We start from the raw sequence: 26,604 nt of genomic DNA on the forward strand, positions 1-26,604 counted from the left end.
CGGCCGCTAAGTAAACCTCGCCCATTCAACTGCTAATTATTCAACCTCACCTCCGTCACTCCCGGTACTCTCCCCGTTTCCCCACCAGTCGTCGACTCGCGATCACACGCCGAAGATGATGTCCTGCGCTCGAAGCCGCATGGCGGCCCTCTCCAAGGCCGCATGGAGCCCCCGTTTCGTCGCCCGGGCCAGCTACACGACCACTGCCCCTCGTCTGCGCGAAGCCACCGGTCCGAACCCAGCCAACGATCCGAACCCGCCCAAGCGAGTCCCCAATGTGTCCGTCACCGATGCCACCCCCGTTGACGCTGTTTCATTCGAGGGCACTCTCCAGGAGGACCCCGAGGTCGGCGAGCGGATCCGCAGTCTGCAGGCTCCTAACCGGGCCAACACCTGGGCGGCCAGCCAGCAGCCCCGGGAGCAGGCCATGACGGGGCCGCGTTTTGAGCAGACCATCATGGGATTGCAGGTGAGCTTTTTGACATTATCCTTTCTATAGATATACATTATGCCGTGCTTTGCGCATTGGACCGGTCCCAGTTGTCAATTGGTGTATATACATGCTAACGAGTCTTCCACTAGCCCCAACCCTACGCCGCCATTGAGCTCATCCACAGACAGCCTGTCCGCTGGACGAAGAAGCGTGTCGTCAGATGCGACGGCGGCGGTGGTCCCCTCGGTCATCCCCAAATCTACATCAACACCGACAAGCCCGAGATTGCGACCTGCGGTTACTGCGGTGTGCCCTTTGTATGATCCTCCCTTGATATATAGCCGTGTGGTTTTAGAGGCTAGGACATTAACTAATATGTTTAACAGGCCCAGGAGAAGCACCGCGCATACCTCCAGTCTCTCCCTGCCACCAGCTACCCCCTTGAGCCCGTGGGCGACGCTGCGGAGGTGAACGAGGAGCAGCGGGTGACCGACGGTGGCCTGGAGCAGCGGTAGATTGGTTGTTTTCTTGGCGTTGATGATTGTTTGTTCTATTATGTGCCTGACAAGGGCGACCACCTGTACAGAGTGTACTGTTCCATGAGTTAGAGTAAAACTTGTTCTTCCCTAGTTCTACAAAGACAGTAATTTGAACTCCTTCTGAATGGCGATTGCGATCGACAATATATTGATCGCCTTTGCTACTCTTCTCATTATATTGCCTGATATATAACTCTGCAGCCCTCGCTTTCACCATACCAAGTACCCCCGGCTATCTCATACAATCATCACATCATAGACTTCGTCCCCTCAATATCACTCTCAGGCCCGCCAAGTCAAGCCTTCTCTCCCTGAATCGTAGCAACCACCTTGCGCGAGTGCCGCGAAGCCCGGAACTCAAGATACCAAATCCCCTGCCAAGTACCCGTCGCAAGACGACCATTCGAGATAGGGATGGACACACTAGCACCAATAAGAGAGGACTTAATATGCGCCTATTTCCAACCAGTTAGCAAGCTCCACCCCAACCACCCTACTCACTAAATCGAAAGAGAAAGAGTAAGAGAAAAAAAAAAAAACATACAGGCATATCATCCTCCCCCTCAGCACTATGCCGATAGAGGTTCCCCTTACGGTCATACGGCGCGACCCGCTCCAGCGCGTCGGTCATGTCAGCGCGCACGTCATCGTCCCAGTTCTCGTTCAGCGACAGCGCGCAGCTCGTGTGCTGCACGAACAAGTTCAGCAGGCCGACTTTGTAGTCGCGGAGTTCGGGAAGTTGGGAGATGACTTCGTCGGTGACGAGGTAGGAGCCGCGGGAGTGCGCGGGGAGGGTGAATGTTTTTTGGAACCACGACATGTTTTTCGCCTGATTTGTAGGTCTGATTTGGGAGGTTCGTTGGGATGGGATTGGTGTGTTGGGTCTGGGGGTTTGGTTGGTTAGTATGGTTCAATTGCGGTTTGATATGGGCGTTGTTGGTGGGGTTGGGGTGGTTTTTTTTGTTTGGTGTGGAGAATGTTGGATGGGGAGGGGGAGAGTTGATGTGGGTGATGTCGTTGGAAGACACCCGGTTACCTAAATATCTGGGATATACATACATATAATGGCTACTTGGCTCGAAGAGTGTTGCAGGAGAAATGGGAGTTGTGGACGAGTGAGGAGAAAAGAATGAGGGGTGGGGAAACCGATCGACGTCATTTATAGAACGCTAGGTTTGACGGCCCTGCGATACACCACGTTCGTCTCTTGATAAATGCGTGTGCCCTCTAGATCTACCCTAAAGATATACTTGAGCCTATCAAGGTAGACATGTAAATCATTGCTTATAAATATCATGATCTTAAGGTACTATACGATGTTCAGCTTGCGTTGGCCCCACCAGTCTGCCCTCTACCTGTTTAAGCATCCTTCTTACTTGATCTGCTCAATGTTCTTTTAGCCATTTACAAGCATTTACATACTATGATACAGTTCAGAATTAGATTTTCATAAATATGGTTTGGTTACATAGATGTTTCTCATTCTTCCTTCATAGCCTCTTCTGTTTGTTCCCTTACTTTCTTGCATTTCCATTTAGCCCCAATTGTTTTCCCAAATTTCCCAAACTCAATCTGGATATTCGCATGTACGCATCTTGCTGTCATATCACAATTTAGATGCACCCGACAATGTTTTAGCCTCTCTTTGGGCCATCTCCTTCAGTACATTCCTCAAGATCTTCCCTGAAGCGTTCTTAGGAATCGCATCCAAAAACACGACCCCACCGGTAAGCTGCTTGACGGGAGCCACCCTTTCCTTGATAAAGTCCATTATCTCTTTATCGGTGGCGTGATGTCCAGGTTTCAAAACGACATACGCTCGAGGATACTCCCCGTCAATGCTGTGCATAGAATAATTTGTCAGTACTAATAGTAGACAGCCAGGGACAACGCAACAGATAGTGAATACTGACATCTTGAGTCCTGTGACTGCGGCATCAGCAACAGCGGGATGGTGCAGCAGTTGACCCTCCAATTCTGCAGGCGCTACTTGAACACCTTTTACTTTGATCAATTCCTGTAAGGACATCCATGAGCATCTTGAACATAAAGTGCAATCGGTCAGTGTTGGACATAGGGGATCCTACCTTGAGTCTATCCACGATGAAAAAGCGACCCTCTTCGTCGACGTAGGCGACATCACCAGACTTCAACCATCCATCCGGGTTAATTGTGTCTGCAGTGGCCTGGGGGTTCTTCCAGTAACCGCGCATGACATTGGGACCCCGTGCCCACAGTTCACCCCGCTCGTTTGTGCCCAGCTCAGCCGTCCCGTCCTCGTTCATGATTTTGGCCTCGCAGTTGGCTAGGGGCTCTCCAACGGACGATCGTGGATAATGTTTTCCAGGAATCCAGAAGAGAAAAGAACAAGTCAATCTAGAGAATAACGGTCATTACAACGAATCAATGAATCAAAATGGATACGCTCCTCATGACTTACTCTGTCATTCCCCAGCCCTGTTTGATAGCAACTTGGTTGTTCAACATCTCCTCGATCGTCTCACATATCTCCTTCGTGAGCGGGGCTGCACCCGACCCAGCTATTCTGACACTGCTTAGATCATAATTCTTGACAATAGGGCTCTTAGCCAGCGACACAGCAACAGGGGGCACCATCACCAGCATAGTGATTCTGAACCGTTGGATATTCTCCAAAAGAGACTTGAGCTCGTACTTCGGCATGATATACACTTCAGATCCTTGAATCAAACTCGTGATGATTCGTCTCTGCGACAAGGAATGGTACATCGGTAGGTATATGATGCATCGCTCAGCCATCTCTTCACCGAGCTTGTAGTTATGGATCCCCTGGAGGATGTTGGCAACATAGTTTCGATGCGTTATTTCCACACCCTTGGGTAGACCGGTTGTACCGCTGGAGTAGTTCAGGGCGAGAAGCGTATTTGCAGCCTCTCCTGGAGCGGAAAGAGGATTCCATGCGAAGTGGCGTGCCGTGTCCTCTGAGGCGAGGAGTTCACCCCACCAGCGGCAGCCGGTTTCCTCTTGCGTTTCTCCGTTCAGGAGTTCGTCGACGACGTAGATCTGGTTTGGGACCAGTCCTGCAATTTTGGCTGCTTCGAGGCCGTTGGTGAGGATTTGCTTCGAGCAAAGAAAGATTGTCGGCTCAGAATCCTGGAGTTGATATGCGAGTTCGCGCGGGACATAGGTTGGGTTGGCCCCAGTAAACACACCTCCGGCCATGATGATTCCCACGAATATGACTGGATAGAGGGGAGTGTTTCCAGAGGCATAAAGGACCCTATCGCCTGGTTTGATTCCATTTTGCTGCAGGCCGAGAGCAAGGCGCTGGCACATGAGGCGAAACGAGGCCGGGGTGAAGAAGTGAGTGTCTGGCTTCTCGGTATCAACTAGAAGTCTCGCTGAGTCTGACAGGGGGTGAGTGGGAGAGGTGAACATCAGAGACGCCAGATGTGTATCTGGGATGTCGATAGTCCACTCCGATTTGTAAGGCATCTTGCGTGAAGAAACAAGGTTTTCTATTAGTAGTCTTCGACTGGGAGAGGCTTTTGGCCGAAGAAATTGTACTTTGAAGTAGGTGTGCTGACTCGAGGATCAGTGAGGATGGATAGTCTTGCTTCTCTGGAATTTCCACAGCGTCATATTTATACCAGCAGAAGATACAGGGATTTTTCTTTGTTCGTCTCTGAAGATTGCAAAACAGGCCTAAAGTGAATCAAGAATGACCATTCCAGCTGTGACTAGCTAGATATATAGAGATTATATCAGTGATAGCTTCATAATTGCATCTTTGTATATTTGTCCAGTATAAAGTGTGACATGGTCATCAATAGTGATAGATACTCACACGTGAATAATATAATAGTCCCAGTGAAGTATATATCTACAGTAATATTCCGAAATTAACCATGCAGCACACCAGGGCCTTGAAAGATGTATCATTGTTTTTTTAATGAATTTATTATAATTGCTACTTTAAACTATTCTTGATTCATTTGAACATGAGTGAGATTTCTCAGTGGTAACAAGGTATAATCAACTCCTGGAGTATGTCAATCTACGTGGGACTATACAAAGGTGAGACTTCTATATGACTATGATCTTGGTTGAAGAGTAGAAAGTATAAGCAATGTTAAGATGTATAGATCTTATGTGTTTCTATGAATAAAGTTATATGTGATTAATAGCTTCTGCAATTGCCCAGTCTGTCCTTGATATCAATGCTTGATTTAATAATACATATGCCCTCACAAACTATGCCCATGAGTTCAATCCCAACAATTTTGTTACATGATAAATATCCTTCGTGCCTGTATGACTACTCAAGTGTGAGTATCATACCTTCTTCCCATAGTCGTCGACAAGGTCGCTATTCTCATCCATTCCTGACCACTTTTGCTTGCCGTCGAGGATATTGAGAGACCGCTGGCTGTAAAATATATGGCAACTGTGTCCTGCATTAGACAAATATCTGCATCCAAAATGCTAAAACCACACACATACCTTATTTCAAACGCTTTCATCCATGCGTCTTGCTCCTCCTGCGAATCACCAAAGTGGATCGTCCCGGGGAAGAGAAGGCACATGTTCCTTCCCTCGTCCATGATCGGGGTCCGACAGTACGCACACGACACTTTGGTGGGAAGCTCGTACTTGGTCGTCTTGCGATCAGAGGCATAGAATGCGAGGCCATCTGCCCCATTGATGAACGAGATGTCGGATTTCTGGAAGATGGCAGCCCACTGAAAGGGTGCACCTGGAGAAGATGGTTAGTGAGTTAGGCTACCATTGACGTTCCCCGAGAGGGTCTCGCATACCATGCACCACTTGACATCCCCGGCAATGGCAATATTTGGCCTTCAACGGTTGCTCCCTGTTCACCTCGTAGGTGACCCGGCCGCAGTGGCATCCACCTTTCCATTTCACTTCACCAAACTCGTCGCGCGAGACGACGCGATACGGAGGCCGGGTTTGCCATGCAAGTTCTTTGGGGTATTTCTCGACTGACCCGAGACCGACGCCGGGATTGGGCAGGGGACTTCCTCCGCCGGGTGCATCGTCTGCCATGTTATGCGATTGTCGTGATGTCAGAGGAGATGGTATAGGGAGTTTAGCTCTGGCAGTCGTGTGTGTGTTAGTCCTACAAGGGAAGATAGTATCTAGGCGTGGTAACCAAGACGTCTGACGAGAAAATACAGTAGGCCTGGACTTCAATTGAATAAATAGTCTTGAATTCATCATGCTTTGTCTACGAAGTATTCGGTACAGCTGTAGGTATGACCATGGCTGGTTCTGAGAACAAGGTCAGGATTATGATGTCATGGTTTGTCAAGAAAGCATGATTGCCACTGCCATCAGTCATTTGGTGGCACTTCCATTGTGTGACCTCAGAATATGCTTAATGTTGAAGATTTTCAGGCTCTTCCAGGCTCCGGATTCCTGTGTTGGTCATTGCGATGGAGGAAGTTGGAATGGGAGACAGAGTACTCCGTAACCTGGACTGGATAGACTCGCCTGGCCACAGCTAGTATCATATCGGAACCCCAAAATATGTAGTACCGATTCTCACGTCACTTTTTAGCGACCCCGATTAGCGAGGCCGGTGTCCGAATAGCAGGCCATTTCCGGTCTAAAATCGCTCAATCAACTTGCCCATTCAAGACCAATGTTCATGAGGGTTGGTTGAAAGAGGTGACAATTGACCGTTCCCCCGACCAGGCTCCACCCTGGTGGGCCAACCACCGCAGGAACTAACCGCCAGGCTGAAACACCCGCCTGCGCGTTCTTGCGGCCCCTAACTGGGACGGGGGCGTTGCAGCCATCAGAGTCCTTCCCACTTCAATCACTCCGTTGATAGGCTGCTATAAATAAGATCGGGCGTACTAAGCTATACTCCCTTGTGAAAGGAATAAGTGTCCAGGTTGAGGAGCAGGGTTGAATCGATCGGACCAAGAACGGACCCCGACCAGGGGTGGATTTAACAAAAACAAACCTTGTGCCCCGTCAGGAGGCGGAGATTGGAGACTGGATAGACATCGACAGGAACATCTCCATCTCCCAACTGAAAGGAGCCAAAGAAATTGCAGGTACAAAGGGAAAGTCTGGGAATCCGAGCTGGCGGGTACATGCAGCCAAATCCCCCCCCCCCATCCCCCGCTCATCACTGCCTTTCGGGCTCTTCTTCCACCCTCCTTCTCGCTAATCAGCCTCTCTCTTTCTTCCCTCATTCTCATTCCTTTTAGCATTCTTCATCCCCCTCTCCCCCACTTCTTCCCTTCCACCCCCCCCGTCTCATTTTGACCTCATCGGTCATCTCACAGTGTTTCTTCCCATGCCGGTGCTCCCATCATGGGATTCTTGAGCCGATTTCGCAGGCGGTCGAAAAGCCGTAGCCGTGCGGGGAATAGCGACTCTCTCCGCATCGATGGTTACCGCTACCATGATGACATCCCCCCAGTGCCCCGGCGCGGTCTCGACTATACCAAGAAACTTCCCCGACCGGTGTTAGCCCGAATTTTCGCCTTCGTTTGTCCACACGCCGTTGATACAAGCTATGATACCTCCGAGGAGTCCATGACGGAGGATGGTTGCATGCTTTGTGACATGCGGGATCTGGCCCACTGTGCGTTAGCGTGCAAGCATTGGTATCTGGACGCGCGAGCGTTACTGTATGCACCTCATCTGCAAGCGAGTTGATTTTCTTGTGGCTTGCTTGACTGATATCGACCTTTTTTGCCCCGCAACAGGTACGCCCATGTTCGAATCGACCCAGTCCACTACTGTGAGCTCGAGGTGCAGTTAGCTGCCAAGCGAAAACGCCGCTCTGTCTTCGACCGCAATGGCGATCCGATTGACGCTCCGCAAGTCCGTTTGACAATCTTCATGCGCTCGGTCCGGCAGTCGCAGGGGCTCGGAAACATGGTCTTGTCGCTCCGTATGCCGTACATGACCCGTGAAGCGAACAAAGGGGAAATCGCCCGCACCATCTCCGTCTTGCCGAACCTGCGCTACGTCGACCTTCCTGCGGGTTTATACAGCGACGACGGGTCGTGTCTGGCCTTGAAGCAGGAGCTGATGGCCCGCTGCCACGACATCCGCCGCATGACCTATAATCAGGGGTCCGAAGGGAGCTTCTCCCAATTGCCAGGATCCCATCTGTGGATGAATCTGGAGGTCCTGGAGCTCACCCGGCTCCACGTCGAGCCGGTGATGCTTCGGGCGGGTCTGGGGTCATTCCCCAGGCTTCGCGAATTGACGCTGGACGATCTTCCCTGGCTGGACGATTCCGCCTTTGCTGATTCTCAAGCACTACCGCCATTTCCTCCGGTCCAGAAGCTCACCCTTCGCGATATGCCGAATGTCACCGCAAGTGGGCTTGCCGCCATCTTCTCCGTACCGGAGTGCCGCAAATCTCTGACCTCCTTAAACCTGACATCGACCGGTGTCGTGCCGTCGGGCATCTATCACATCCTCCCAGCCGCGCCTAACCTGCGCAGTTTCTCGATAGTCCAGGAAGTGACCCGATCATTCCCTGCGGAGAAGGTACCGCCCCTGGCATCTCGGTCCTTGGAGTTACTCCATTACGAGATCACGTCGCCCAACGGTTCCTACGGGCTGCCACCCGTTTCAGCCTCCTACTATACCTACCTGATCGGGTCGCTGGTATCCAACTCGCTACCATATCTGCGGCAACTGTACGTCCGGGACGCCGACCTACCGGAAGCCCTTCTCCTGCTGCCACCCCCGCGTCTCTTCGGGGGAGGCGACAGCGGGCCTCAACTCGCGAGCGGGGTCCTCTCGCGCCCACTCGATATATACAGCAAGGGCTTGGACGAACTAGAGTGGAACTTCACTCCCTACGAACCGCCGTCGACCCGAGGCCGTCGCGACAGCACCACCCGACCCGTCAGTCTCCACGACGCGCAGCTCAGCCGCAACTGGGGCGGCGAAGCGAGAAAGAGCACCTTGGTTGGTAACGGCTTTGGCGGGTTCCTGGCCATACCTGTGGAGGACGGACGTCCGAAGAGCAGCGGGGGCTGGAGACGCGACAGTCGTCAGGATTTGTGGCGGTAATCGCCAGGTGGTGTCGTTGTCTTCGCTGGGAGGGTTCTCGGTGAGGAGTGTTGGTTGGATAATGTTATAATGAGATATACCCTATACTGGCTGTCTTTTGGGTGACTTTTTTTTTCTGGGATATATATTCGTCATTGCGGGCTTTTAGTTGGTCGAGGACTGATTACATCATTTTGCTCGTATTTATTTCGTCGAATTTACACCGTCTTATTGATTGACTATTTATCTGTCTCAACAGAATTCCATTTTGTATCCTGACTAGTGGTAGGTATTTCCTCAGTGTATGAGAAGCATCATTTTACCCTCCATACCCCACAGCCTGGTCAGCTTATACTGACTCTGCCTCAACATCCAACGAAATCAACAAGCACCCCCCACAACCAGCGCAGCAATATCATGACTCTCCAGCTCAACCTCATACTGATCCTCAATGCAGCCCAAATCCTTCCCAGTCCACACATCAGTCACCTGGAACCCCTTACCCTTGACATCGCTCTGGTGTCTGTCATTCTGACCCCGTCTACTCCAGCGTCGACCACTCTGATGCCTATCATCCCTCTGCTCACCACCGCCCAACTCCGGAATCTCACTCCAAACCGCCGTCCGCGTCTTCTTCTCCCCCTCCGAGTTAAACATCAGCACCAGCGTCCCCTCCAACGTAGACGATGGGCCCGACCAGTACTCTGCCGGATGGGCAGGGTCAAACGTGTGGTCTTCGTTGTAGCCCCATTTGTAGGGGTAGGCGGGGCGGCCGATCACAGGGTCCTGGTTGAAGGCGAGGAGGTACTCGTTTTTGAGGATCGCGAGGTGGTCGGGGTCGATTGTGTCGAGCTTTACTTGGTTAGTATGCTTGGCTTTGGAAGGTAGATACAGAATGACAGAAGGGAAGGTAGGTAGGAAGGAAGGAAGGAATAAGGAAGAGGGTAATAAAGCATACGCTGGTCCCGATAATCAGAGGCGACTTCATCGCCGCCCACAGCGCAAAATGCGCCCTGTTCTCCTCGAGCGTGAGCTTTCCGTTTCCGACTTCCAGCATGTCTGGGTCCGGGTGGCCCCAGAAGTCGACGTATTCCATGTAAAAGGAGTTCTCGTTGGCGAGTTCGATGATTCGGTCCCAGGAATCTGTGTAGTAATCCGCATTAGCTTGTCTCAACCTTTCTTTCTTCTTTATTTCTTTCTTTCTTTCTTCTGATCTTTTGGAAGAACACGTCGGGATAGAAATAGAAAGAGCAACGAATACACACCAGTGATATCCGGCGTCGTCCGCCACGACTGCGCCGTTTCATTCCCCCAGGCGTTGACGTCCGCCTGGCCCCACTCACACAGCGCGTACAAGATCGGACGGTCGACCTTCAGCAAAGCGTCGCGCATAGCGCGGTACCGTTTGGCCGTGTTGGATTCGTTCCAGTCGTAGCCCTCCGGGGCCGGGTTCAACAGTTCCGGACAGGTGCCGTTCGGATAGAGGGAGTCCCCGTTCCAGGTGTCGGGGACGCAGTGGGTGTACTCGTCTGCCCAGTCTGGCGGGACGCCGCAGTTGTCGTATTTTAGGTCTGTTTTTGATGTTGTTAGTCTGCTGTGAGTAGGTACTATACTGCGGGATGGGGCTGGAGAAAGGTGGAGCGTACAGTCGATGCCCCATTCGGCGAATGTTTCGGCGTCAATGTCTTCGTTGCCCAGGCTGGCGGGATAGCCGGCGCAGGTTTCCGTTCCGGCGCCTGTTTAGTAGATTAGCCGACGCTTCAATGCTCCGAAGGTAGGGGGAAAGAAGGCCGGGGTGGAGGGCGTACTGCTGTAGATCCCCACTTTCAGTCCCAACGCGTGGATCTGCTCTGCAAGTCCGGAAATCCCATCGGGGAATTTGTTCAGGTCGGGCTTGATGCGATTGGTTTCCGAATCGCGGCTGTTCTTCTCCGAATAGCAGTCGTCGACTGGAGCTGTCAGTACACTGGGCTTTAGAGGATGGGCTGTAAGGACTAACTGTTGATGTATTCATAGCCCAGGTCTTTCAGGCCCAGTTCAACGAACTGGTTGGCGGCTGTCATGATCTTGTCTGCGTCGATCTCGCAGGCAAAGGCGTTCCAGGTGCTCCAGCCTAAAGCTGGGAGTTTGCCCTATTCTGGTCAGTATGTCTTCCTCTGACATTTAACATAGACAAGTAGTCTACGGGAAAATGGAGACCTACTATGCCATCTGCCATCTCCAGGGCAAGCGTCCCATGCGGCAGTCCAGCCAGCAAGGCGGAGAGGAAAAGAGCGCGATCACGCATATTGAATATCACGTAGATCCTCACCTAAGAAAAGAATGTCGACACGTGCAACACAAACAAGGATAGGCCAAAATTTGTATTTTATGAGCTAATACTACTAACGTATGAGTAGCATAAGGCGGGCTATTTGTACTCTAGACACCGCCGGCTCCACATTTCAACACCACGCAGCGGGAAACATCATGTAGATTGAATTAACCTCTGCTCGGGGGATGATTGACGGCTTCTTTCTCCTCTGTGGCTCTCATACGCCCAATCAGATAGTGGAACAGGCGGCGCTAAAGTCAGACCCTAGCTGGTGTTGATGATGATTTGCAACCCCGCGGAGAGACCGTCTCCGCAATCCGTGTCCGATGGAGTAACAATCCACGAATCCGGATGCGTGAAATGCGCGGCGTGCTATTAAACTGCTGACAGGGTATAGAATGGGGTTGACATGATTTGAAATCTCAAGGCAGCTTGATCTGTGCTGGATTGATTTAGGAGCTGGGATATCGCGCAGTTGAATACACTGAATCGGTTCACCGGTGTGATATGGGATATATGGTGAGCTGAGAGTAAGCTTGCTACCTGTGGCCACCAGTTGCGGGTGGTTATAGTATGATTATAGATACTTGAGACATTCTTATTATTCTCTTCCTACTTGCTTTGCAGCCATGAGCCATCTAGTGGTCTCACATCAAGAGTATAGAACTGAAAAGTGGAAGCCCCGTGGAAACGTCGGGCCCCAAGCTCCAACGAGCGGATATCTCCTGTTGAAAGATTGGACAATATGTAGTTGTTTCTTACTCGTGAAACACTCGGCTCTTTTTTTCTGTTGAGTGCCTTGTTGTCTTTTTTGATGACCCGGCTGTTGGCACCCTCGTGCCTGCCGATAGCTACTGCCGGCAAGTATTAGCAGTATTTAGCCTAACTGCCCATCGGGGTTTAGGGATTCATGTCTGTCCTTCCTTTCTTTCCTCTTCCTTTCTTTCCTCTTTCTTTCTTTCCTCTTTCTTTCTTTCCTCTTTCTTTCTTTCCCTGCTTCTAGCAGCAGAATACCGTAGGCCCGCGCAGGGAGCTCACACGGCTTAGCTGGCATGATGTAACAGCCGCTGCACCAGAATGCTGACCAGCACTTTGGGAGGGTTTGAGCTGACTGATATTCTCAACATTTGTACATCTCAGCTGTGGGAATAATTCGTTGTAAGGGGATGCCATTCTTTGCTGCCGTCTTCCTGCGCTCTTGGTCCTCGATCTCGAACCCAACAGAAAACTAGAGATGCGTGGGTTGAATAAGGTCATGACCGCTACATCAAAAACGCTGGCCAGCGTTTGGTATAGGGCTCAACCTGACTGATATTCTAATATATGAATCCTGGGTCAAGGGCATAGTCAAATTGATGGTGACATGTTGGGCAAAGGGGTATTGCATTTTGATCTGACGATATTGAAAAGCGTATCGGGCTATATAGGTTCGGCCGAGGTGGGGATCCATATTGGATGGCAAACTGTTACTAATAGAACAGCAATATAAATGTCTTATTGCTTACCTGTTGATTATCTTTCGGAATAATGTGGGCAAGCTGAGGGTCCGCCGTAGTGCAAGCCCAGCATTCAATTCCAACTAGTTGCTTCACTCAGAGTATTGTAGTTGCTAGCATGCCGTCTAGGTATGTTTAGACTGGGTGAGTTATCCTGCACTTTTACTTTTTGGCAATGGTCTTGCCAAACAAGGCTTTGAGTACCAGATGGACGGGGTGCTTGTGCGGGTCAAACGACGAACTATAGCAAGGGTTATTTGGATGGTGCTATCTTTGATATTCACCCGCTCTGGTCTCGAAGCAATTGGATGACCTCCACCCCAATCCGGGGCGCATTGGGGTGGGCCGGGGCCGGGTTCCGGGGGCGTCCTGCCAATCTAATACAGGATGAGCAGCTCGCTGGGGGTGAGTGGCTTGGTGGGTTTCTAAAACCATAAAAACACCTTCCTAACCAACCCTTGGGTATGTCATTCTCCTGAGAATGCCTGGTGACTACTTGTGTGTAATCAAGAATTGATGGGCTCAGAGGCTGTATTGATTGCAGACTTACATCTTTGATGTAACTCTGTCTACTGAGACAATTCAGACCAGCACCAGTATAATGCACAACTTCCCTTAAAATAATATCTGCCACATGTGCGATCTCCACACAGCCGGGGAGCGCTTCCGAGAACATTGTCTGCATCTCGATACACACCCAGTGTAAGCCCACAGCAGTCACACCAAATGCTTAAGCCCATCCAGCACAATCTATCTTGGATAGTCATTCGTGGCTGATATGTCAAATACTATGTAGAAGGCTGAAACTTATCTACATCCTGCCCTAGTCCTTCCTAAAGGACCTGGAATCCACTATGCAAGTCCTTCCGCCTGGTCTCCTTCTCCTGCGACCCCGTCAGAAGATTCGTCGCGTTCGTGATAATCGCCGACAGTCGAGTAATATCCTCAATATTAACCACCTCTTCCTTCCTCGACCATCCCAGCTCGGTAGGGAAACGCTCGTTTTCTGTCCAGGTCAATGAGCACATGAACACAATATAGCATACGAAATGGTGTCAGAGATCATGGACTTACCAAAGAAATACTCCACGAGATCTCGCTTAACGGTCGCCGCATCCATGTCGCCAAAGGCAACGATCGGGGCCGAGACCTCCCCGACGCTAAATGCCTCCGTGTTTGAGGTGAACTTGTAGGTGGGATTGTACGCACGGGAAGACACCTGGCGGGCGATCTTGCCGTTGGCGAGCATTTTGGCGTCTAGTAAGGGCGCAGTCCAATATGCGCGTGTCTCGTTGAAGATGGTCTCGTTGAATACGTGATTGTTGCCGAAGTAGGCGTCGGTGCGGCTGTTATCTTAGTTTGATGTCATGCATATCGACGGTCATTGTGTGAATCCTATGATGAACTTACCTCAGGCTCGCGTCGTGCTCCAGGACATTATGTCTGTTGAGATGATCCCTAGAACGACAGTGAGCTCATACGTCTCTCCCAATGCAAAGGCAGAAGACAGGATACATACAGGGTGAAAAAGGTTGCGTTCGGCTCGGGATTAGCAACAGTAGCCATCTTGAACATCAAGCCCGCAAGCGACGCATTGAAGTTCAGCCCGTCGCCCAAGCCACGAGTAAGCACATCTTTGGTGATCCCTTTGCCGTCGTGCGGTAGGAAATGGTGGTTGGCCAGGGTATTCAGCATTGGGCATGGTCCGCGGACTATGTATACCGTCAGCTTCGTCTACGGGTTCGGATCTTGGTAATATACAGTCATTCAAGCCGGGAGCCTCCCACTTGGAAGCAGAGCCGTGTGCATAGTGGGGATTTGCAGTGGCCAAGACGAAGCTCAGAGCGGTTGAAAGAATGGCGAGCTTCATCGTGGATCAATCAAGCGTTTTGAGTGCAGATTCTGGGCAGGGGTAGGTACTCTTGCAGGCGGTTTAAGAGAAAGTGTGGGGTTTCATGCGAATATAAACTGGGTACTAGTCGTACCCTCGAGGAACTTATATAGAGTCAACGGTCCTACCCCTCTCGACATACCCTGAGCCAAAGGCCCCTTCATTCCATTCATCTCCGGGCGGATATCCGATCAACAAGGGAAATTGGCAGCTCAACCGAGGTGTCGCATGCATATCCATTTCCAGAGGTACTAAAAACTAGAAACCGCTGCAGCTATGAGAGTCTGCCCAATAGATCTACTTATTTTCAAATGTTGGATTCTCTTTGGTCGATGTCTGGTTTGGATTCGAGGATGAATGTACATTTTAGGACTGATCGACGTTGTTCATCTATACCGAAGGGCTCGGGCTAACCGAACATGGCACTCAATACGATGTACGAGGGGACTACCGTTGTCTGCGACATACGCGGTCCAACACTAGAGATTAAGTGTCTAGACCGCTGCTGATCCAGTATTGTCAGTGCTCATTCGCTGGGGATTTCCTGGGGTAGGTCGGTTGCCAGTATCAGAAGCAGTGTGCTTGCTCGTTGACTTGACCATGGTCTAGGGTGGGACAGCGAGTGACTATTGAGGAACGATACAGAGCATTCGTCACCGATTGTAAACGATCCAGGCCTTGGTATTTGTCAATTGGTCAATTAAAGTTGTTCTGGCCGCGCATTTACATAGTTACTCTCAATCTGCTGGTTTGGTCCAATTGTCGAATCTTCGATGGAGAGACGAAGGCGAGAGCATGGATTCCTCCGTATGTAACTAAACTACGGAGAGCCTGACTTGCAGGCACCGGTCTGGTTTAATAAATGAGGAATTATGGTCAATGTGATGACGCAGGGTCTGCATTAGTAGAAATAAAGTCTGCGGATGTCTGAGTATTTCGCCGAAGGTAAGACCTCCGTACAGAGACTATCACATACTAGAGCAGGAGCTGCATAATCAATGTCTGCATTTGAGCTCGGATTCCTGGCCTCACACTTACTCAGATATCACTTCAACCATTTGCACAAGATCAAAAAGAACCCCCATCCGCTGAGGAGAAGTATCGTTTGAAACCATTGACCCCCTTGATACATATCCTTGCTCTTGCCATCATTCAATCAACTATGTTATCCTCAAAGCTCCCTGAGCATCGGTTGGTGGCGTCCATGATCTTCCTTCTGTCCCTGGCACGCATCTCAATACCACGCTTCGCAGTCGTAGCATACTCTATCTTTCGGTGTTCTCCGGTGGTCCTGTCTCTCCCACTATATAGTATCAATACGATCATTTAGTGGGGAAATCAACCAGATTGAACAGGCTCTCTCCCAGCAAACTCATACCGAAGAGAGAGCAACATCAAAGATATCAGCGAGCACAGGCCCAAGATAGCCAACAGAAAACAAAACGAAACAGACAAAGAAAGAAACGTACCATCCCTCTCAACACCCAACTGCTCCAAAGAAGCGCACAAATCCTCCAGCACCGGGGACGGTCTCAAGGTTTCCAGCAGATCTCGAATGCCCCTCAAGGTCGTCTTCAGCCTTATCGCCATCGGAGTGTCTCCAATCTCAGTGTCCAGGCGAAACTCGAACTGATCTATCAGGCGTTCTAGACCGTGGATGACAGCCGCTAGCTCTGCTTCGCCCTCGTCGCTAGCGCCGTCGGTGGCTTTGTGGGCTTGGATTCGGGCGTGCGCGACCTGGGCGACTTCCACGCTGCTGTAGATGCATTGGAGGGTTTCGTGGGCGACGGTGTAGAAATCCCGGGTGCTCATTTTGATGATTTCAACGGACGATGATGCTAATAAGTCAGGTTGAGAATCAAGGCAGTTGTGTCATGTAGAATCTGCAGTAGTAGTTATTGTAGATAGATACTTTTTATATGGGAGAACAAGTCGTTGGTGCATATTCCATTACTGGGTTGCATAGTTCCAAGGGTGAGTGAATTGAACTGTGAATTATGCCTTATCTATCACTTGGTTACCTTCTCATCCTGAAGTCAAGTACAGTTCTCTAGTACTTTCCATACTGATTGTATGCCTGGGGCATATTTATCTTATTCACTCAAACATCAGTATATTTTGGTAGCCTGTAAATGAACCATTGGTTTCTAGAGTGAGGGATCATCCACTTCGTAGGAGCCAGTATTCATTGACTGTTCTAATGTATGGATGGAACTAAATATACAGCTGTATAGATTGGACCATACAAGACCCTGAATAATGCACGTGCTAGAATTGTGTGGTTCCAGAAAGTCTATTGGCCAGTTGGTGATGGTTGAGGAACAACAAAGTTGAATTTCAAGTCAGAAGTGGTAAAAATCATTCTACTATAGCAGAAAGAAACACATAATGATAAGAACTTATATTTACTACCTTAACATTCCCATACCCTATTATATTATGGGGTAAGTAGTTAGTAAAAGAAAGAACAAAGAGGGGAACAATTGGGGTTGAAAAGAAGAACCACGGGACAGCAACCAGTAGCATGACTCCCCCCGCTAATACTTTTACATCAACGTCATCCCATTCTTCCAGCTCAGGCACCAACTCGTCAATCTCATCCGGACTATTAAAGAACCTTTCCCCTTTCCCCCCCCACCAATCTACAAAAACCTCACCTTCTGAAAACCACCAACACACGTCTCTAGTCTACCACAATGAACGTCTTCAACGAACAGCGCGGCCAAATCGCCCTCTACGCCACCCCGGGCTCCAAAGACGCCGCCACAGTAGCTATCGTCCTCGAAGAACTCCGGTCAGTCTCATCCCCTTTCCCCCCTCCAACCCCACCTCTACACACGTCTCTACCTACACATCTTTCCCAATCCATAAAAGAAACATAGCAGTAAACTAACAGATGAACAGCCTCCCCCATTCCCTCCACCTCATCTCCTCCCCCTCCGAAATCCAAGACCCCAACATCCCCGCATCCCCCACCCTCCCCCTAATCACCAACATCTCCCGCCACGGCACCCACCACGTCTTCTCCGGCTTCGCCGAGATCACAACCTACCTGCTCTCCTCGCACGACCAGCACAAACACATCTCCTACGCACAGGGTTCCAAGGAGGCGGAGGAAGTCGTGCGCTGGATTTCCGTCCTCTCCACGACTGTTGCCGACAATCATAACCACCACGACGGAAAGAACAAGGGGCCCGAGGGAGACGAGGAGGTGCCGTTTGCGCGCAAGGCGCTGGGACTGTATCTGAGGCTGGAGCAGCAGCTTTCGACGGCTCGGACGAGGTTTTTGGTGGGGAGTAAATGGTTTGTCTCTCCCTCTTTTCCTTTTCCTCTCTCTTTATTTATCCCCTTGGAATGTGCCATTCCATGTTTTTGAGGGGTAGACCAAGCTAACTGAATAAAGCACCCTCGCCGACCTAGCAGCCTTCCCGTACGTCGCAGCGGCGGGCTCAGTCGGGCTCGACCTGGAGCGGTTCCCGGAGCTGACGTCGTGGTTTGATCGTGTTGCGGCGCTGGGGTCTGTTGCGAAGGGGATGGCTGCTGTTAAGCTGTCTGTTTAGTTTGCTTGCTTTCTGTAGAAGCTAAGTAGGTGTCTTTAGTTGGTGGTTTATGATGGGGTGGTTTGTGTTATCGTGCATCGTGTATGTTTAGATATCCCGTTTGGTTTCAGTTTATTTATTATCTATTTATTTATTTCTTGTCTGTTTTGAAATTTTCTATATTCATCCAGGTGAAAAGTCAGTGTGGAAGAAAGGTAGAGAAAGCCAGCGGCCCAATTCTAATCATCCTATCTTATCCTATACTATATACCATCTACCCCCTCGTATACACAGCTGTACATACATACAGTAGATCCCCCAGCACCAACACCAACACCCATTAATGATTCAAGTGCCAGGCTCCCCTGCCTCCTTCAGAAAAGGCAGCTCTAACACACCTCTGGCTCATAAAAACCATGTCTATCGTAAATTCATTAGTCATACAGCATGACTGCTGCGCAGTCCCCCATCGTTTCGGCCTCCGCTAACCAGAAGAATAGTCCAACACAAATAAACAGATTGAAGGTAATATAAACAAGACCAGATTGTAGGTCGGGTCAGGTCAGCGAAGGAGAATGACTAGGCCAGTGGGAGACTAGGCTCCTGCGCCTAGGATCAAGGCGCGGGCTTGTTTTGGGTCCGTGCCTAGGACGCCGATGAGGTATTCGATGCTGTGTGAATCCGTTAGTATTCATGTGGAAAGTTTGCAATGATTGGAGGAGGACATACCTCGCCTCCGATGCGAGCCGCCGCTTTTCTACCTGGAAGTCCTGCTGGCTGGTCTCCCATGCCGTGGTGCGTTCCTCCGGCAGGATAGTCTTGATGCGGAATTTGAATGATGCAGTCACGGGCCGATGGTCCGACGCGCGGACTTCAAGCCGTCGGTAGTCGTACTGCTTGATGCGTCCCAAGCCCCGATACAGAATGCGATCACACCACGCAGGCGATCGCTTCTTGTCACTCGAGTCGTACTCGTCTGTGCCCACGTCGTATTTGTAAGTCGGGGCGAACGTGATCGGGGCTTCGTTGAACGACCGGAGGCGGAATCCTGGGTTCTTGCGCCGCGATGCTAGCAGCTGGTCCCGGTCGAGCAGTTTGGCCAGGTTGTTGTTCCGGATGGCTTCGATGATCACGTTCCGTGGGATCGAGTCGATGCGGTAGTTGAGATCGCCGTTGAGGACACAGATCTCGTGGTCCATGATCATCGAGCCGTCACCGCCGCTGACGAAATGATCCAATCGAGCTGTGGGGCTGTGCTCCGCGGGGAGTGATTCCGCCTCGAGAATCCCCGCGATGTCATTGTTGCGGTTTGCCGTCTGAGTCTGTCCAGCAGCTAAGTGGCAATTCACAAAACAGAGCGAGGTGTCGTCGAGGATAAAGCGGAAGATGAGAGCACCCTATAGAGTCAGCATGTCAACCCTATCATTGCGCGAAAAGAAAACTAGGGAAAATTACCTTATTCCCATGCAGTCCACCCATTCCACGCTTCACCTCCGCAGCATTGACACCCTTAATACGATGGCGCTCTTTGTGCTTGACAAAGATGCACGTAAAAAGACCTATCAGGTTTGCGCTGTGCAACAGCACATACGACTCATCCAAAGGCATGCACTCGTTGATGCAGCGAGTCAAATGTTCCATCCACACACGATACTGCCGGCTCATGTGCTCCTTCTCTCCAGTTTCCTTCTTCTTGCTTCCCATGAGCAGGCTCTCTGCGCTGCGTTAGTACAATTCAAACCGGGACCGGATTGACACGTACTGGCAGTGATCTTTTTATTCTCCAAATCGACCAACTCCTGAAAACCGAAGACCAAAATCTCCGGCGGGTTGTCGGGACGGATCGCATCCTGGATAAAGGTGGTTGTGCGCACGCTCCCTGGGGTAGAGGCACCAGCGTTCCAAGTCATGATGACGGCGTTGATTTCCCGGAACTTGCAGTATTCGAAGTCCCTGTTTTGCATCCGAGAATCTGCATACGTTAGCCATGGCCACACAATCCACCCAGATAGACTTACCGAGCCAATCATCCTCCAGCATGCCATCCCACGAGCGGATGCAGTTGTCTAAGCCCAACGACGTCACCTGGAGCCGGTTCATTGTCCATACGCTGCTGCAGTCTAGCAAGAACTGGGACACCGGGCTGTCATGGGCAATCCAATCCTTCTTCACGGTCCAGGGATTGGTAGTCGTGTCGTATACATATATCATACCAGTCTTGTAGCCCGCCCAGAGATAGTCCCCGACGATACCCAGACAGTTGATTTTGTACACGCTGACGTTGACCACGGCCAAACATGCGTAATCGGCGGACGAATAGATGGTCACCTTGCCGTCAGCATGGCCGAGGTACACGCGACCGCCATGTTTGGTGGTGTAGGCACCCGACGTCACCTCCCCTGTATGCTGCGCGCCTAGTGGCCGTTGAAGAACTCGGAAAGAAACATCGTCAGCTGCGTTGGGCCGGTAAATGTGCACATCCTTTCCAGTGGCCAGCCAGAGGGTATCGCCAACAACCATCGAAAAGGTGTGCCCCCGCGCGACACGGTCGTAAGGATTATGGTAGCTGTACTGGAGTTGCGGGGTTCCCGATTCATCCGGCGGCCATACAAGCAAGCGACCCTCGTCATCGAGAGTCCACATCTCCTTCTTATGTCGAAGGATCTTGATGACCTCCCGGCGTGACGGATAAGACCGGCTGGCAACAATCGCCCGAGTGGGGATATCGACTTCATGCAGTTCACCGGCACTTGTTCCTAGCCACAATCGCTGTCCTTCGTCCTCAAGTCCCGTACCGGGTTTGAAAGCGATCGACAAACTCTTCACGGTTTCACCATGGCTAAGACTCAAGATCTGCTCGCCGTCCGTGAGATCCCACACCCGCGTGAGATAGCCAGTGGTGCACACATGCTTCCCACACACATCCATCAGACGAGTGTCGTACCGCGTGTTGATCTCCCGCGGACCGCTCTTCAGGACAGGAGGGCGTCGGTTCGCACACGATGTATCCGGGTAATCCACTCGCAAGATGCCTTCGTCCGTCTGGATCGGGCGAACCGGTTGCCGCCCAACGACCGGTTGCTCAATAACGGGCGGCTCGACACTAGGCCGTTCTGCGAGCGGCCGGGCAACTCCGGGTTTGGTGTCGCGAGAAAACGACGGTTGCCGTTGAACCTGGCTGGGAGTCTGCAGTTCACCATGAGCATATGCTCGCGATCCCGGCCGCGAGACAGGACCGGTGTACGCGGGTTCCAGGCGGGACGCAGGTCGGGACGGAGACCGCGAGGCGCGACGCCGTGGGGGGAGACCCGGCCGCTCGTATGGGCTGTCGATGGCTTGTAACCGGTTAGACAGCGGCGGACCGGCTGTGGGTGCGCTCGCCAGCGATCGTGGCTGCACGGACGGTCCCTGGGGAATGTGAACCATCAATGGTTTCGAGTGCACTGGAGGTTGCGGAGCCCCGAACATTCCCGACGGCCGAGACAACGACGACTCCCGTGCGCTATGCATTGTATGTATCGGAGGAGCGGGTGACCCTCTCCCTATCAACGGGCTCGGACTTGGACGTTCCGGCTGCGACAGCGAATGCGGGAAGGTCGACGCTCTGGATGTGGACAACTGCTTCGGCGATTTCTCCGGGCTACTCGGAGGTGTACTGAACGGTGAAACCCGCTCCTCGGAAACCGCACGCTCCGACCGAGGAGCCAAGCAACCTCCATCCTGGTGGGCCAACGCCGCCGGTTTGGCCGGAATCTTGGGCTTTGCCGCGCGGTTCGCAGGCGGAGGCAGCGACGCACTTTTCAACTTGCGACCCGACATGCCATCCTCCCCCACGCTGATGGTGTTCGACGCGCTCGGGGACAAGTGGGAGACCTTCTGCTCCGTTGGAACCGACGAAGCGGACATGGGGGAGATCGCCCGATTGAACGGGCGCTGGGGTATCGCGGGCAACGAGTCCCGCACATGGTTGCCGGGGCTGCGAGAGGTCCGAAAATCATGGTCGCGATGTACTGGGCTCCCCAATTCCCGCGGGGGTGACCGCGGGGAGTCCACCGTCAGAGTCGGCGCCAGCTGCGGCGAGGAGCGGAAGTTCATCGACATTGGCCGACTTTGCCGTCTTCCCGGTAATCTCCCGGGCGATCCACTGTTCCTCGCCGAATACCCATTCGTCGGGACGAATCCAGAGCGGTCATCATGTTGCAGATCGGATGTCGAGGCCCAGGGGGAACGCGAACGAGGCAAGTCGAGGGAAGCCCGGGCCCGGAAATCATCAGTTGGCTCGGAGGATTTCAGGACGGACAATGAATCGCGCGACTGGGCAGACGGAGACGGGCGGCGGGTGGTAAGGTTCTCGAAATGCGACAGCAGTGACGATACCGGTCTCTGCAGGTTCTCTGTAAGTACTATATAGTGGCCAGGGGGAAGGGACCGCAAAACATACAATAGGAGCATTATCCGCGCTCTCCTTGCCCTCTCCAGGTTTCTCCATACTCACGATCGATCCAACACAAGCTGCGGCTCAGATAGACCATATACCTTCAATTGCAACCAATTCAACTGAGTATCAAGGGGCGTGACATAGAAGGGAGCTCAAGTGGTTTGAAACCCCGAGGTCGGCGGGTGGCGGAGTTTCGAAGTGGGCTCGGCGTAATGGGGGAACCAGAAGTCGGGGGAACGAAGGCGGAATAAGGAGACAAAGGGATGACACTGTTTGATGCCAGATATCACGAGTAAGATGGTAGCGAGAGAAGACAGAAGTATGAAAGAGGGGAAACGTGGTGAGGAGAGAGATTAAAGTCGGGAGTGGTAGAAAGAGGGAGAGATGGAAAGGGAGAAGAGAAGAGGGTGTGGGGAGGCAGATGATGGACAACCAAGCCAGGTACCAAGACTGACCACGCGCTGTCAGCTGTAGCTCGTTCCGCACGAGTCGGATTCTTTGAACTCAGTAGAATATACCAGTCCCGATCATGGTCTAGTGATAGTCATCTCAAACTAAACCGTTGCCTACTCTAATATTTAGTTGTCTTTATCTAGTCCTATCAACACATCCCGGCGTTAATCTGGCTCTTTGCCCCCCAGTCTCCACCATCCTCGCATCCGCCTCCCTTCTCCGAATTTCTTCCTTTTCAACCACTCCTACTACCACCACGGCCACTGCCACCACCACTACCACCCCTGTCTCTGATCTCTCCCTAACCCATATCCATCATGTGGTACGTCACCCGCGATCGGATCCTGTCGATCACAAATCAGCCACACTAACGCTTTTTCATCTAGTAAACACATCCTCAACGCCCAGGTCTCTATCCGCTCTGCATGCTGTACATACCCCCTTTCCTCCGACTGATACTTCAGTCCCCCTCCCACAATATGAGATGAAATAATAACAAGCCAGGTCGGAAATGGTTCGACTGCGCTGAATGCCACATGGAGCAAGAAGACCACTCGCTCAAAAAATCTCCCGAGATGGTATATACATCTACCCCACCATCACCGTGAACCCTATTGTCGTCCGCCAATATCAACAATCCTATATCGCATAAAATGCTTGCAAGACCATTATATCTAACAGACAATGTGCGCACCAGATCTTCGCCTGCAAGAAATGCAAAAAGTGTTTCCGGAAGGACTCGGCGGAGTTTGAAGAGAGGTATGCCCTTCCTCCCTTACACATGCACACCCACATTCACACAAAGAACAAAGAACAAACCCTCCGTTACACTTCCATTATACTAACAAATCCACCCCGAAACAGCGACGAATACTGCCCCCACTGCGACAACCACTTCGTCCTCGAGGCAGTGACGCCTAAGCCTGCGCTGCACGTAGAGGGTGATGATGCTCGTGTCGATAACAGGTGTGTACTCTTCTCCAGACATACATATATATCTATATATCTATATATCTATATATATGTATGTGTAGGAAGGATGCTAATTATGTAGAATGCTCAAGGATGATCGTGTGCGCGGCGACAACGAACGCTCCATCTTCTCTCTCAAAGATACCTCGGAGCGCTTGTGCTAGATATAGCTGTCTAGATCTGGATCTACGGATCCTCGTGGTTGCGGTTACGATGCTTATGATTTATGCCTTCCACATACATATACAAACACATACATATACACAATACATACAGACATACAGACATACTACCTCCTGTCTTGCTTTAGAATAAAGCAATGTGTATATACGTCCTTTTAAACGTACATGTGCAGGCATATGGCCATACACTACAGATAGCGGCACCAATACGCACTTCAAGGTGGAACAAGAGAAAGAGAGATAATGGAAAGAAATAGCATGTTCAACGTAGCCCACATAGCTTAATCTAATTAACTAACTAGTCAACATCATCATCCCCCATAACAAGCCTACTCCCGAGCCTCGCTGCCCTCACCGCCACCGGGGCGCGTTAGGATGGCAGCCGTGGTGGTGCCCGACCGACCGGTCTTCTTCTTGGCGGCCTCCTCCTGCTTCTCCGTCTCTATGCTCTTGACGTAGGACTCGATCTGGTCATCCGGCAACATCTCGATCGTCTGGCCGGGCGCCATGATGGCCACCTCGATGTTCTTGGCGCCCGTCTGCACGACCTCCAGCAGCGACTTGATCGTCAGCTGGATCGTCTGCTCGCGGTCCATGTCATCCTGGTGGTTGCGTTCGAGGAACTCGCGGACGGTCTTGCTAGACCGGCCAATAGCATTCGCTTTCCTATACAGCAAACAAACCCATTAGCCAACAACCCCTACCCCAACACCAGACCCCCCGTAAAAGGATCCAAGAAAAAGAAATAAATACCAAGCAGAATAGATCCCCGACGGCTCAGTCTGATATAACCTCGGCACGCCATCATTCGGATCGAACCCCACCACCAACGTGCTGATACCAAAAGGCCGCACGCCTCCACTCTGCGTGTACCGCTGCTGCACCCCCGCAATGTACTTCGTGATGTATTCGATGGACGCGGGGTCTTCGACCGTCAGCCGGTGCGACTGGGCTTCTAAGCGGGCCTTGTCGATCAGGATGCGGGCGTCGGCGTTCAGGCCGGCAAAGGCCAGCACGGCGTGGTTGTCGACCTTGGCGATCTTCGACGGTGTGATGCGGGTATCTTGGAGCTTGAGGGCCGAGCGCTTCTCGCAGCCGAGCACGACGACGTCTTTGCCTTTTACGCCGACAGCGCAGGTGCCTTTGAGGGTGAAGAAGAGAGATTAGTATTTGGCTGGTTGGGGGAAGATGGGGTTGGGAGATGGGGCGGGGATGGGGGAGCTGGGTGCCTACCTCTCTTGACAGCTTCCATGGCATATTCTACCTGGAAGACATGCCCGTCGGGGCTGCAAATGGGCGTTTAGCTTGATATTCAATGAACCAGACGACGATCCAATATTCATACCTAAACACTATCAAGCTGTCAGCATCCTCGAACCTCACCATTCAATAAAGCTAGGGTGATAGCTCTCTTACCTGACAGAGCTCGGTCATATCCGGACATTATGGGCAACGTCGATGTATCGAAGCACCAGCGAAATATTCAGGTGATAGCAAACAGGTCAGAAAGCTCGGAATAACGTTGAAAAGATGAATTCGTGATATTGGGTCGTTGAACGCTGAAGATGTCCGCTGTCCGGTCTGGGCGATGACAGAAGGTCGTTGGACGCGAGGCCCGCGGCTGCCTCCAGAGCTCTGCTAGCGCTTGGCGCGCGGTTAGCTCGGGCTCTCCACTTGGGTTTCCACTTGCACTTACTTGTCCTGGGTTTCAATCAATTGATTGTATGCTTTGAATTATGGGGTGTAAAATCGTGATGGTCATTTAGTCGGTCTGAAAATCAGGCTACTCTAACATGTTGTAGCTAACACTACAGCTGTGCTGGCAAGATACTAGTATATTCTCGCTCCCGGGAACATGATCGTCATAGCTACTCCGTATATCGTTCAAAGATCTAGTTGAACACAATGAATCTTACAAATTACATTCAAAGTTGCACGGACAGAAGAACAGTCTAAAATGCCAGTTCGGTCCAAAACAGGCGAACATCTAACAGCCACTTCTGTACAATAACGGCAGCGTAGGACCGCGGCAACTTTTCCATACAAAGGCACAGGACCAAATGAGAGGACAAAAAACAAATAGGAATAAAGACAGAATAATTATGGACATTCAAAAAAAAAAAAAAAAAAGTAAAGAAAAAAAACAACCTTCGATTCCCAATCCGTATGCCTCGCATGTCCCAAATCTGTCATTGCTGGCTCAAATTTTGCTGGCTCAAAAGGAATACCCCAACACCCCCAACAGAGTCCGTTCCATTGTATCCCATCCGTGAGCAATACCGTAATCCCCCAATGATTCCTGAGTGCCAAAGAGTG

The 26,604-nt window shown here is 51.3% G+C and overlaps 12 protein-coding genes across 12 annotated transcripts; 4 read left to right on the forward strand and 8 right to left on the reverse strand.

The window, feature by feature from the left end:
- The first annotated feature begins 58 nt into the window (after window positions 1-58).
- P168DRAFT_323759 (zinc-finger domain-containing protein) lies at window positions 59-1,069 on the forward strand. The gene is made up of 3 exons (XM_024840729.1): window positions 59-469; window positions 583-750; window positions 820-1,069. The coding sequence occupies exons 1-3, from the start codon at window positions 116-118 to the stop codon at window positions 946-948; spliced, it is 651 nt and encodes a 216-aa protein (XP_024697271.1). The 5' UTR covers window positions 59-115; the 3' UTR covers window positions 949-1,069.
- Window positions 1,052-2,080, reverse strand: P168DRAFT_301330 (YjbQ family protein). The gene is made up of 3 exons (XM_024838514.1): window positions 2,032-2,080; window positions 1,517-1,856; window positions 1,052-1,427 (listed from the first exon to the last, which is right to left on the reverse strand). Exons 2-3 carry the CDS (start codon window positions 1,790-1,792, stop codon window positions 1,269-1,271), a joined length of 435 nt encoding a protein of 144 aa, XP_024697272.1. The 5' UTR covers window positions 1,793-1,856; window positions 2,032-2,080; the 3' UTR covers window positions 1,052-1,268.
- A 350-nt stretch (window positions 2,081-2,430) lies between these two features.
- On the reverse strand, window positions 2,431-4,548 carry P168DRAFT_286760 (acyl--CoA ligase). Its single transcript, XM_024836416.1, has 4 exons — window positions 3,413-4,548; window positions 3,060-3,348; window positions 2,886-2,989; window positions 2,431-2,813 (listed from the first exon to the last, which is right to left on the reverse strand). Exons 1-4 carry the CDS (start codon window positions 4,444-4,446, stop codon window positions 2,579-2,581), a joined length of 1,662 nt encoding a protein of 553 aa, XP_024697273.1. The 5' UTR covers window positions 4,447-4,548; the 3' UTR covers window positions 2,431-2,578.
- A 573-nt stretch (window positions 4,549-5,121) lies between these two features.
- P168DRAFT_286761 (GFA family protein) lies at window positions 5,122-6,188 on the reverse strand. The gene is made up of 3 exons (XM_024836417.1): window positions 5,769-6,188; window positions 5,455-5,707; window positions 5,122-5,398 (listed from the first exon to the last, which is right to left on the reverse strand). The coding sequence occupies exons 1-3, from the start codon at window positions 6,016-6,018 to the stop codon at window positions 5,287-5,289; spliced, it is 615 nt and encodes a 204-aa protein (XP_024697274.1). The 5' UTR covers window positions 6,019-6,188; the 3' UTR covers window positions 5,122-5,286.
- A 919-nt stretch (window positions 6,189-7,107) lies between these two features.
- P168DRAFT_263061 (F-box domain protein) lies at window positions 7,108-9,232 on the forward strand. Its single transcript, XM_024834778.1, has 2 exons — window positions 7,108-7,619; window positions 7,698-9,232. The coding sequence occupies exons 1-2, from the start codon at window positions 7,300-7,302 to the stop codon at window positions 9,022-9,024; spliced, it is 1,647 nt and encodes a 548-aa protein (XP_024697275.1). The 5' UTR covers window positions 7,108-7,299; the 3' UTR covers window positions 9,025-9,232.
- Window positions 9,233-9,363: 131 nt separating this feature from the next.
- On the reverse strand, window positions 9,364-11,290 carry P168DRAFT_308575 (glycoside hydrolase family 27 protein; the record flags this gene model as incomplete). Its single annotated transcript, XM_024839211.1, has 7 exons — window positions 9,364-9,855; window positions 9,962-10,146; window positions 10,269-10,574; window positions 10,650-10,739; window positions 10,812-10,952; window positions 11,003-11,135; window positions 11,207-11,290. The coding sequence occupies 7 exons, from the start codon at window positions 11,288-11,290 to the stop codon at window positions 9,385-9,387; spliced, it is 1,410 nt and encodes a 469-aa protein (XP_024697276.1). The 3' UTR covers window positions 9,364-9,384.
- Window positions 11,291-13,646: 2,356 nt separating this feature from the next.
- P168DRAFT_301335 (peroxidase family protein) lies at window positions 13,647-14,683 on the reverse strand (the record flags this gene model as incomplete). The annotated part of the gene is made up of 5 exons (XM_024838515.1): window positions 13,647-13,819; window positions 13,888-14,159; window positions 14,224-14,271; window positions 14,333-14,525; window positions 14,575-14,683. 5 exons carry the CDS (start codon window positions 14,681-14,683, stop codon window positions 13,647-13,649), a joined length of 795 nt encoding a protein of 264 aa, XP_024697277.1.
- A 1,173-nt stretch (window positions 14,684-15,856) lies between these two features.
- P168DRAFT_278246 (uncharacterized protein) lies at window positions 15,857-16,516 on the reverse strand (the record flags this gene model as incomplete). The annotated part of the gene is made up of 2 exons (XM_024835675.1): window positions 15,857-15,999; window positions 16,174-16,516. 2 exons carry the CDS (start codon window positions 16,514-16,516, stop codon window positions 15,857-15,859), a joined length of 486 nt encoding a protein of 161 aa, XP_024697278.1.
- An 884-nt stretch (window positions 16,517-17,400) lies between these two features.
- P168DRAFT_323765 (glutathione S-transferase family protein) lies at window positions 17,401-18,264 on the forward strand (the record flags this gene model as incomplete). Its single annotated transcript, XM_024840730.1, has 3 exons — window positions 17,401-17,498; window positions 17,609-18,007; window positions 18,108-18,264. The coding sequence occupies 3 exons, from the start codon at window positions 17,401-17,403 to the stop codon at window positions 18,262-18,264; spliced, it is 654 nt and encodes a 217-aa protein (XP_024697279.1).
- A 211-nt stretch (window positions 18,265-18,475) lies between these two features.
- Window positions 18,476-23,050, reverse strand: P168DRAFT_247213 (putative inositol polyphosphate phosphatase). Its single transcript, XM_024834073.1, has 6 exons — window positions 22,685-23,050; window positions 20,262-22,626; window positions 20,006-20,215; window positions 19,699-19,958; window positions 18,973-19,640; window positions 18,476-18,914 (listed from the first exon to the last, which is right to left on the reverse strand). Exons 1-6 carry the CDS (start codon window positions 22,730-22,732, stop codon window positions 18,839-18,841), a joined length of 3,627 nt encoding a protein of 1,208 aa, XP_024697280.1. The 5' UTR covers window positions 22,733-23,050; the 3' UTR covers window positions 18,476-18,838.
- Window positions 23,051-23,263: 213 nt separating this feature from the next.
- P168DRAFT_286764 (CHY zinc finger protein) lies at window positions 23,264-24,413 on the forward strand. The gene is made up of 6 exons (XM_024836418.1): window positions 23,264-23,456; window positions 23,521-23,564; window positions 23,639-23,712; window positions 23,832-23,893; window positions 23,999-24,100; window positions 24,189-24,413. Exons 1-6 carry the CDS (start codon window positions 23,452-23,454, stop codon window positions 24,268-24,270), a joined length of 369 nt encoding a protein of 122 aa, XP_024697281.1. The 5' UTR covers window positions 23,264-23,451; the 3' UTR covers window positions 24,271-24,413.
- A 121-nt stretch (window positions 24,414-24,534) lies between these two features.
- pre6 (proteasome core particle subunit alpha 4) lies at window positions 24,535-25,807 on the reverse strand. Its single transcript, XM_024836419.1, has 5 exons — window positions 25,705-25,807; window positions 25,634-25,640; window positions 25,522-25,574; window positions 25,042-25,429; window positions 24,535-24,954 (listed from the first exon to the last, which is right to left on the reverse strand). The coding sequence occupies exons 1-5, from the start codon at window positions 25,730-25,732 to the stop codon at window positions 24,618-24,620; spliced, it is 813 nt and encodes a 270-aa protein (XP_024697282.1). The 5' UTR covers window positions 25,733-25,807; the 3' UTR covers window positions 24,535-24,617.
- Window positions 25,808-26,604: the final 797 nt, after the last annotated feature.

The sequence above is a fragment of the Aspergillus campestris genome (assembly GCF_002847485.1).
Source record: "Aspergillus campestris IBT 28561 chromosome Unknown P168scaffold_1, whole genome shotgun sequence".
In the NCBI taxonomy this organism is placed as follows: domain Eukaryota; kingdom Fungi; phylum Ascomycota; class Eurotiomycetes; order Eurotiales; family Aspergillaceae; genus Aspergillus; species Aspergillus campestris.

What these genes read in the sequence shown, in the direction of transcription:
- P168DRAFT_323759 (XM_024840729.1), top strand. Translation starts at nt 116, where the DNA reads ATGATGTCCTGCGCTCGAAGCCGCATGGCGGCCCTCTCCAAGGCCGCA. An exon ending in AGACCATCATGGGATTGCAG is followed by an intron (nt 470 to 582) that starts GTGAGCTTTTTG and finishes GTCTTCCACTAG; the next exon opens with CCCCAACCCTACGCCGCCAT. An exon ending in GTTACTGCGGTGTGCCCTTT is followed by an intron (nt 751 to 819) that starts GTATGATCCTCC and finishes TATGTTTAACAG; the next exon opens with GCCCAGGAGAAGCACCGCGC.
- P168DRAFT_301330 (XM_024838514.1), bottom strand. Translation starts at nt 1,792, where the DNA reads ATGTCGTGGTTCCAAAAAACATTCACCCTCCCCGCGCACTCCCGCGGC. An exon ending in AGGGGGAGGATGATATGCCT is followed by an intron (nt 1,428 to 1,516) that starts GTATGTTTTTTT and finishes GGTTGGAAATAG; the next exon opens with GCGCATATTAAGTCCTCTCT.
- P168DRAFT_286760 (XM_024836416.1), bottom strand. Translation starts at nt 4,446, where the DNA reads ATGCCTTACAAATCGGAGTGGACTATCGACATCCCAGATACACATCTG. An exon ending in CAGGGCTGGGGAATGACAGA is followed by an intron (nt 3,349 to 3,412) that starts GTAAGTCATGAG and finishes GTTATTCTCTAG; the next exon opens with ATTGACTTGTTCTTTTCTCT. An exon ending in GCAGTCACAGGACTCAAGAT is followed by an intron (nt 2,814 to 2,885) that starts GTCAGTATTCAC and finishes TTCTATGCACAG; the next exon opens with CATTGACGGGGAGTATCCTC.
- P168DRAFT_286761 (XM_024836417.1), bottom strand. Translation starts at nt 6,018, where the DNA reads ATGGCAGACGATGCACCCGGCGGAGGAAGTCCCCTGCCCAATCCCGGC. An exon ending in GGGATGTCAAGTGGTGCATG is followed by an intron (nt 5,708 to 5,768) that starts GTATGCGAGACC and finishes CATCTTCTCCAG; the next exon opens with GTGCACCCTTTCAGTGGGCT. An exon ending in ATGAAAGCGTTTGAAATAAG is followed by an intron (nt 5,399 to 5,454) that starts GTATGTGTGTGG and finishes TGCAGGACACAG; the next exon opens with TTGCCATATATTTTACAGCC.
- P168DRAFT_263061 (XM_024834778.1), top strand. Translation starts at nt 7,300, where the DNA reads ATGGGATTCTTGAGCCGATTTCGCAGGCGGTCGAAAAGCCGTAGCCGT. An exon ending in CTGGACGCGCGAGCGTTACT is followed by an intron (nt 7,620 to 7,697) that starts GTATGCACCTCA and finishes GCCCCGCAACAG; the next exon opens with GTACGCCCATGTTCGAATCG.
- P168DRAFT_247213 (XM_024834073.1), bottom strand. Translation starts at nt 22,732, where the DNA reads ATGGAGAAACCTGGAGAGGGCAAGGAGAGCGCGGATAATGCTCCTATT. An exon ending in GAATAAAAAGATCACTGCCA is followed by an intron (nt 19,959 to 20,005) that starts GTACGTGTCAAT and finishes AACGCAGCGCAG; the next exon opens with AGAGCCTGCTCATGGGAAGC. An exon ending in CGGCTCGCATCGGAGGCGAG is followed by an intron (nt 18,915 to 18,972) that starts GTATGTCCTCCT and finishes GGATTCACACAG; the next exon opens with CATCGAATACCTCATCGGCG.
- P168DRAFT_286764 (XM_024836418.1), top strand. An exon ending in CTCTATCCGCTCTGCATGCT is followed by an intron (nt 23,565 to 23,638) that starts GTACATACCCCC and finishes ATAACAAGCCAG; the next exon opens with GTCGGAAATGGTTCGACTGC. An exon ending in TCAAAAAATCTCCCGAGATG is followed by an intron (nt 23,713 to 23,831) that starts GTATATACATCT and finishes TGTGCGCACCAG; the next exon opens with ATCTTCGCCTGCAAGAAATG.
- pre6 (XM_024836419.1), bottom strand. Translation starts at nt 25,732, where the DNA reads ATGTCCGGATATGACCGAGCTCTGTCAG. An exon ending in CATGGAAGCTGTCAAGAGAG is followed by an intron (nt 25,430 to 25,521) that starts GTAGGCACCCAG and finishes TCACCCTCAAAG; the next exon opens with GCACCTGCGCTGTCGGCGTA. An exon ending in TCGGGGATCTATTCTGCTTG is followed by an intron (nt 24,955 to 25,041) that starts GTATTTATTTCT and finishes TTTGCTGTATAG; the next exon opens with GAAAGCGAATGCTATTGGCC.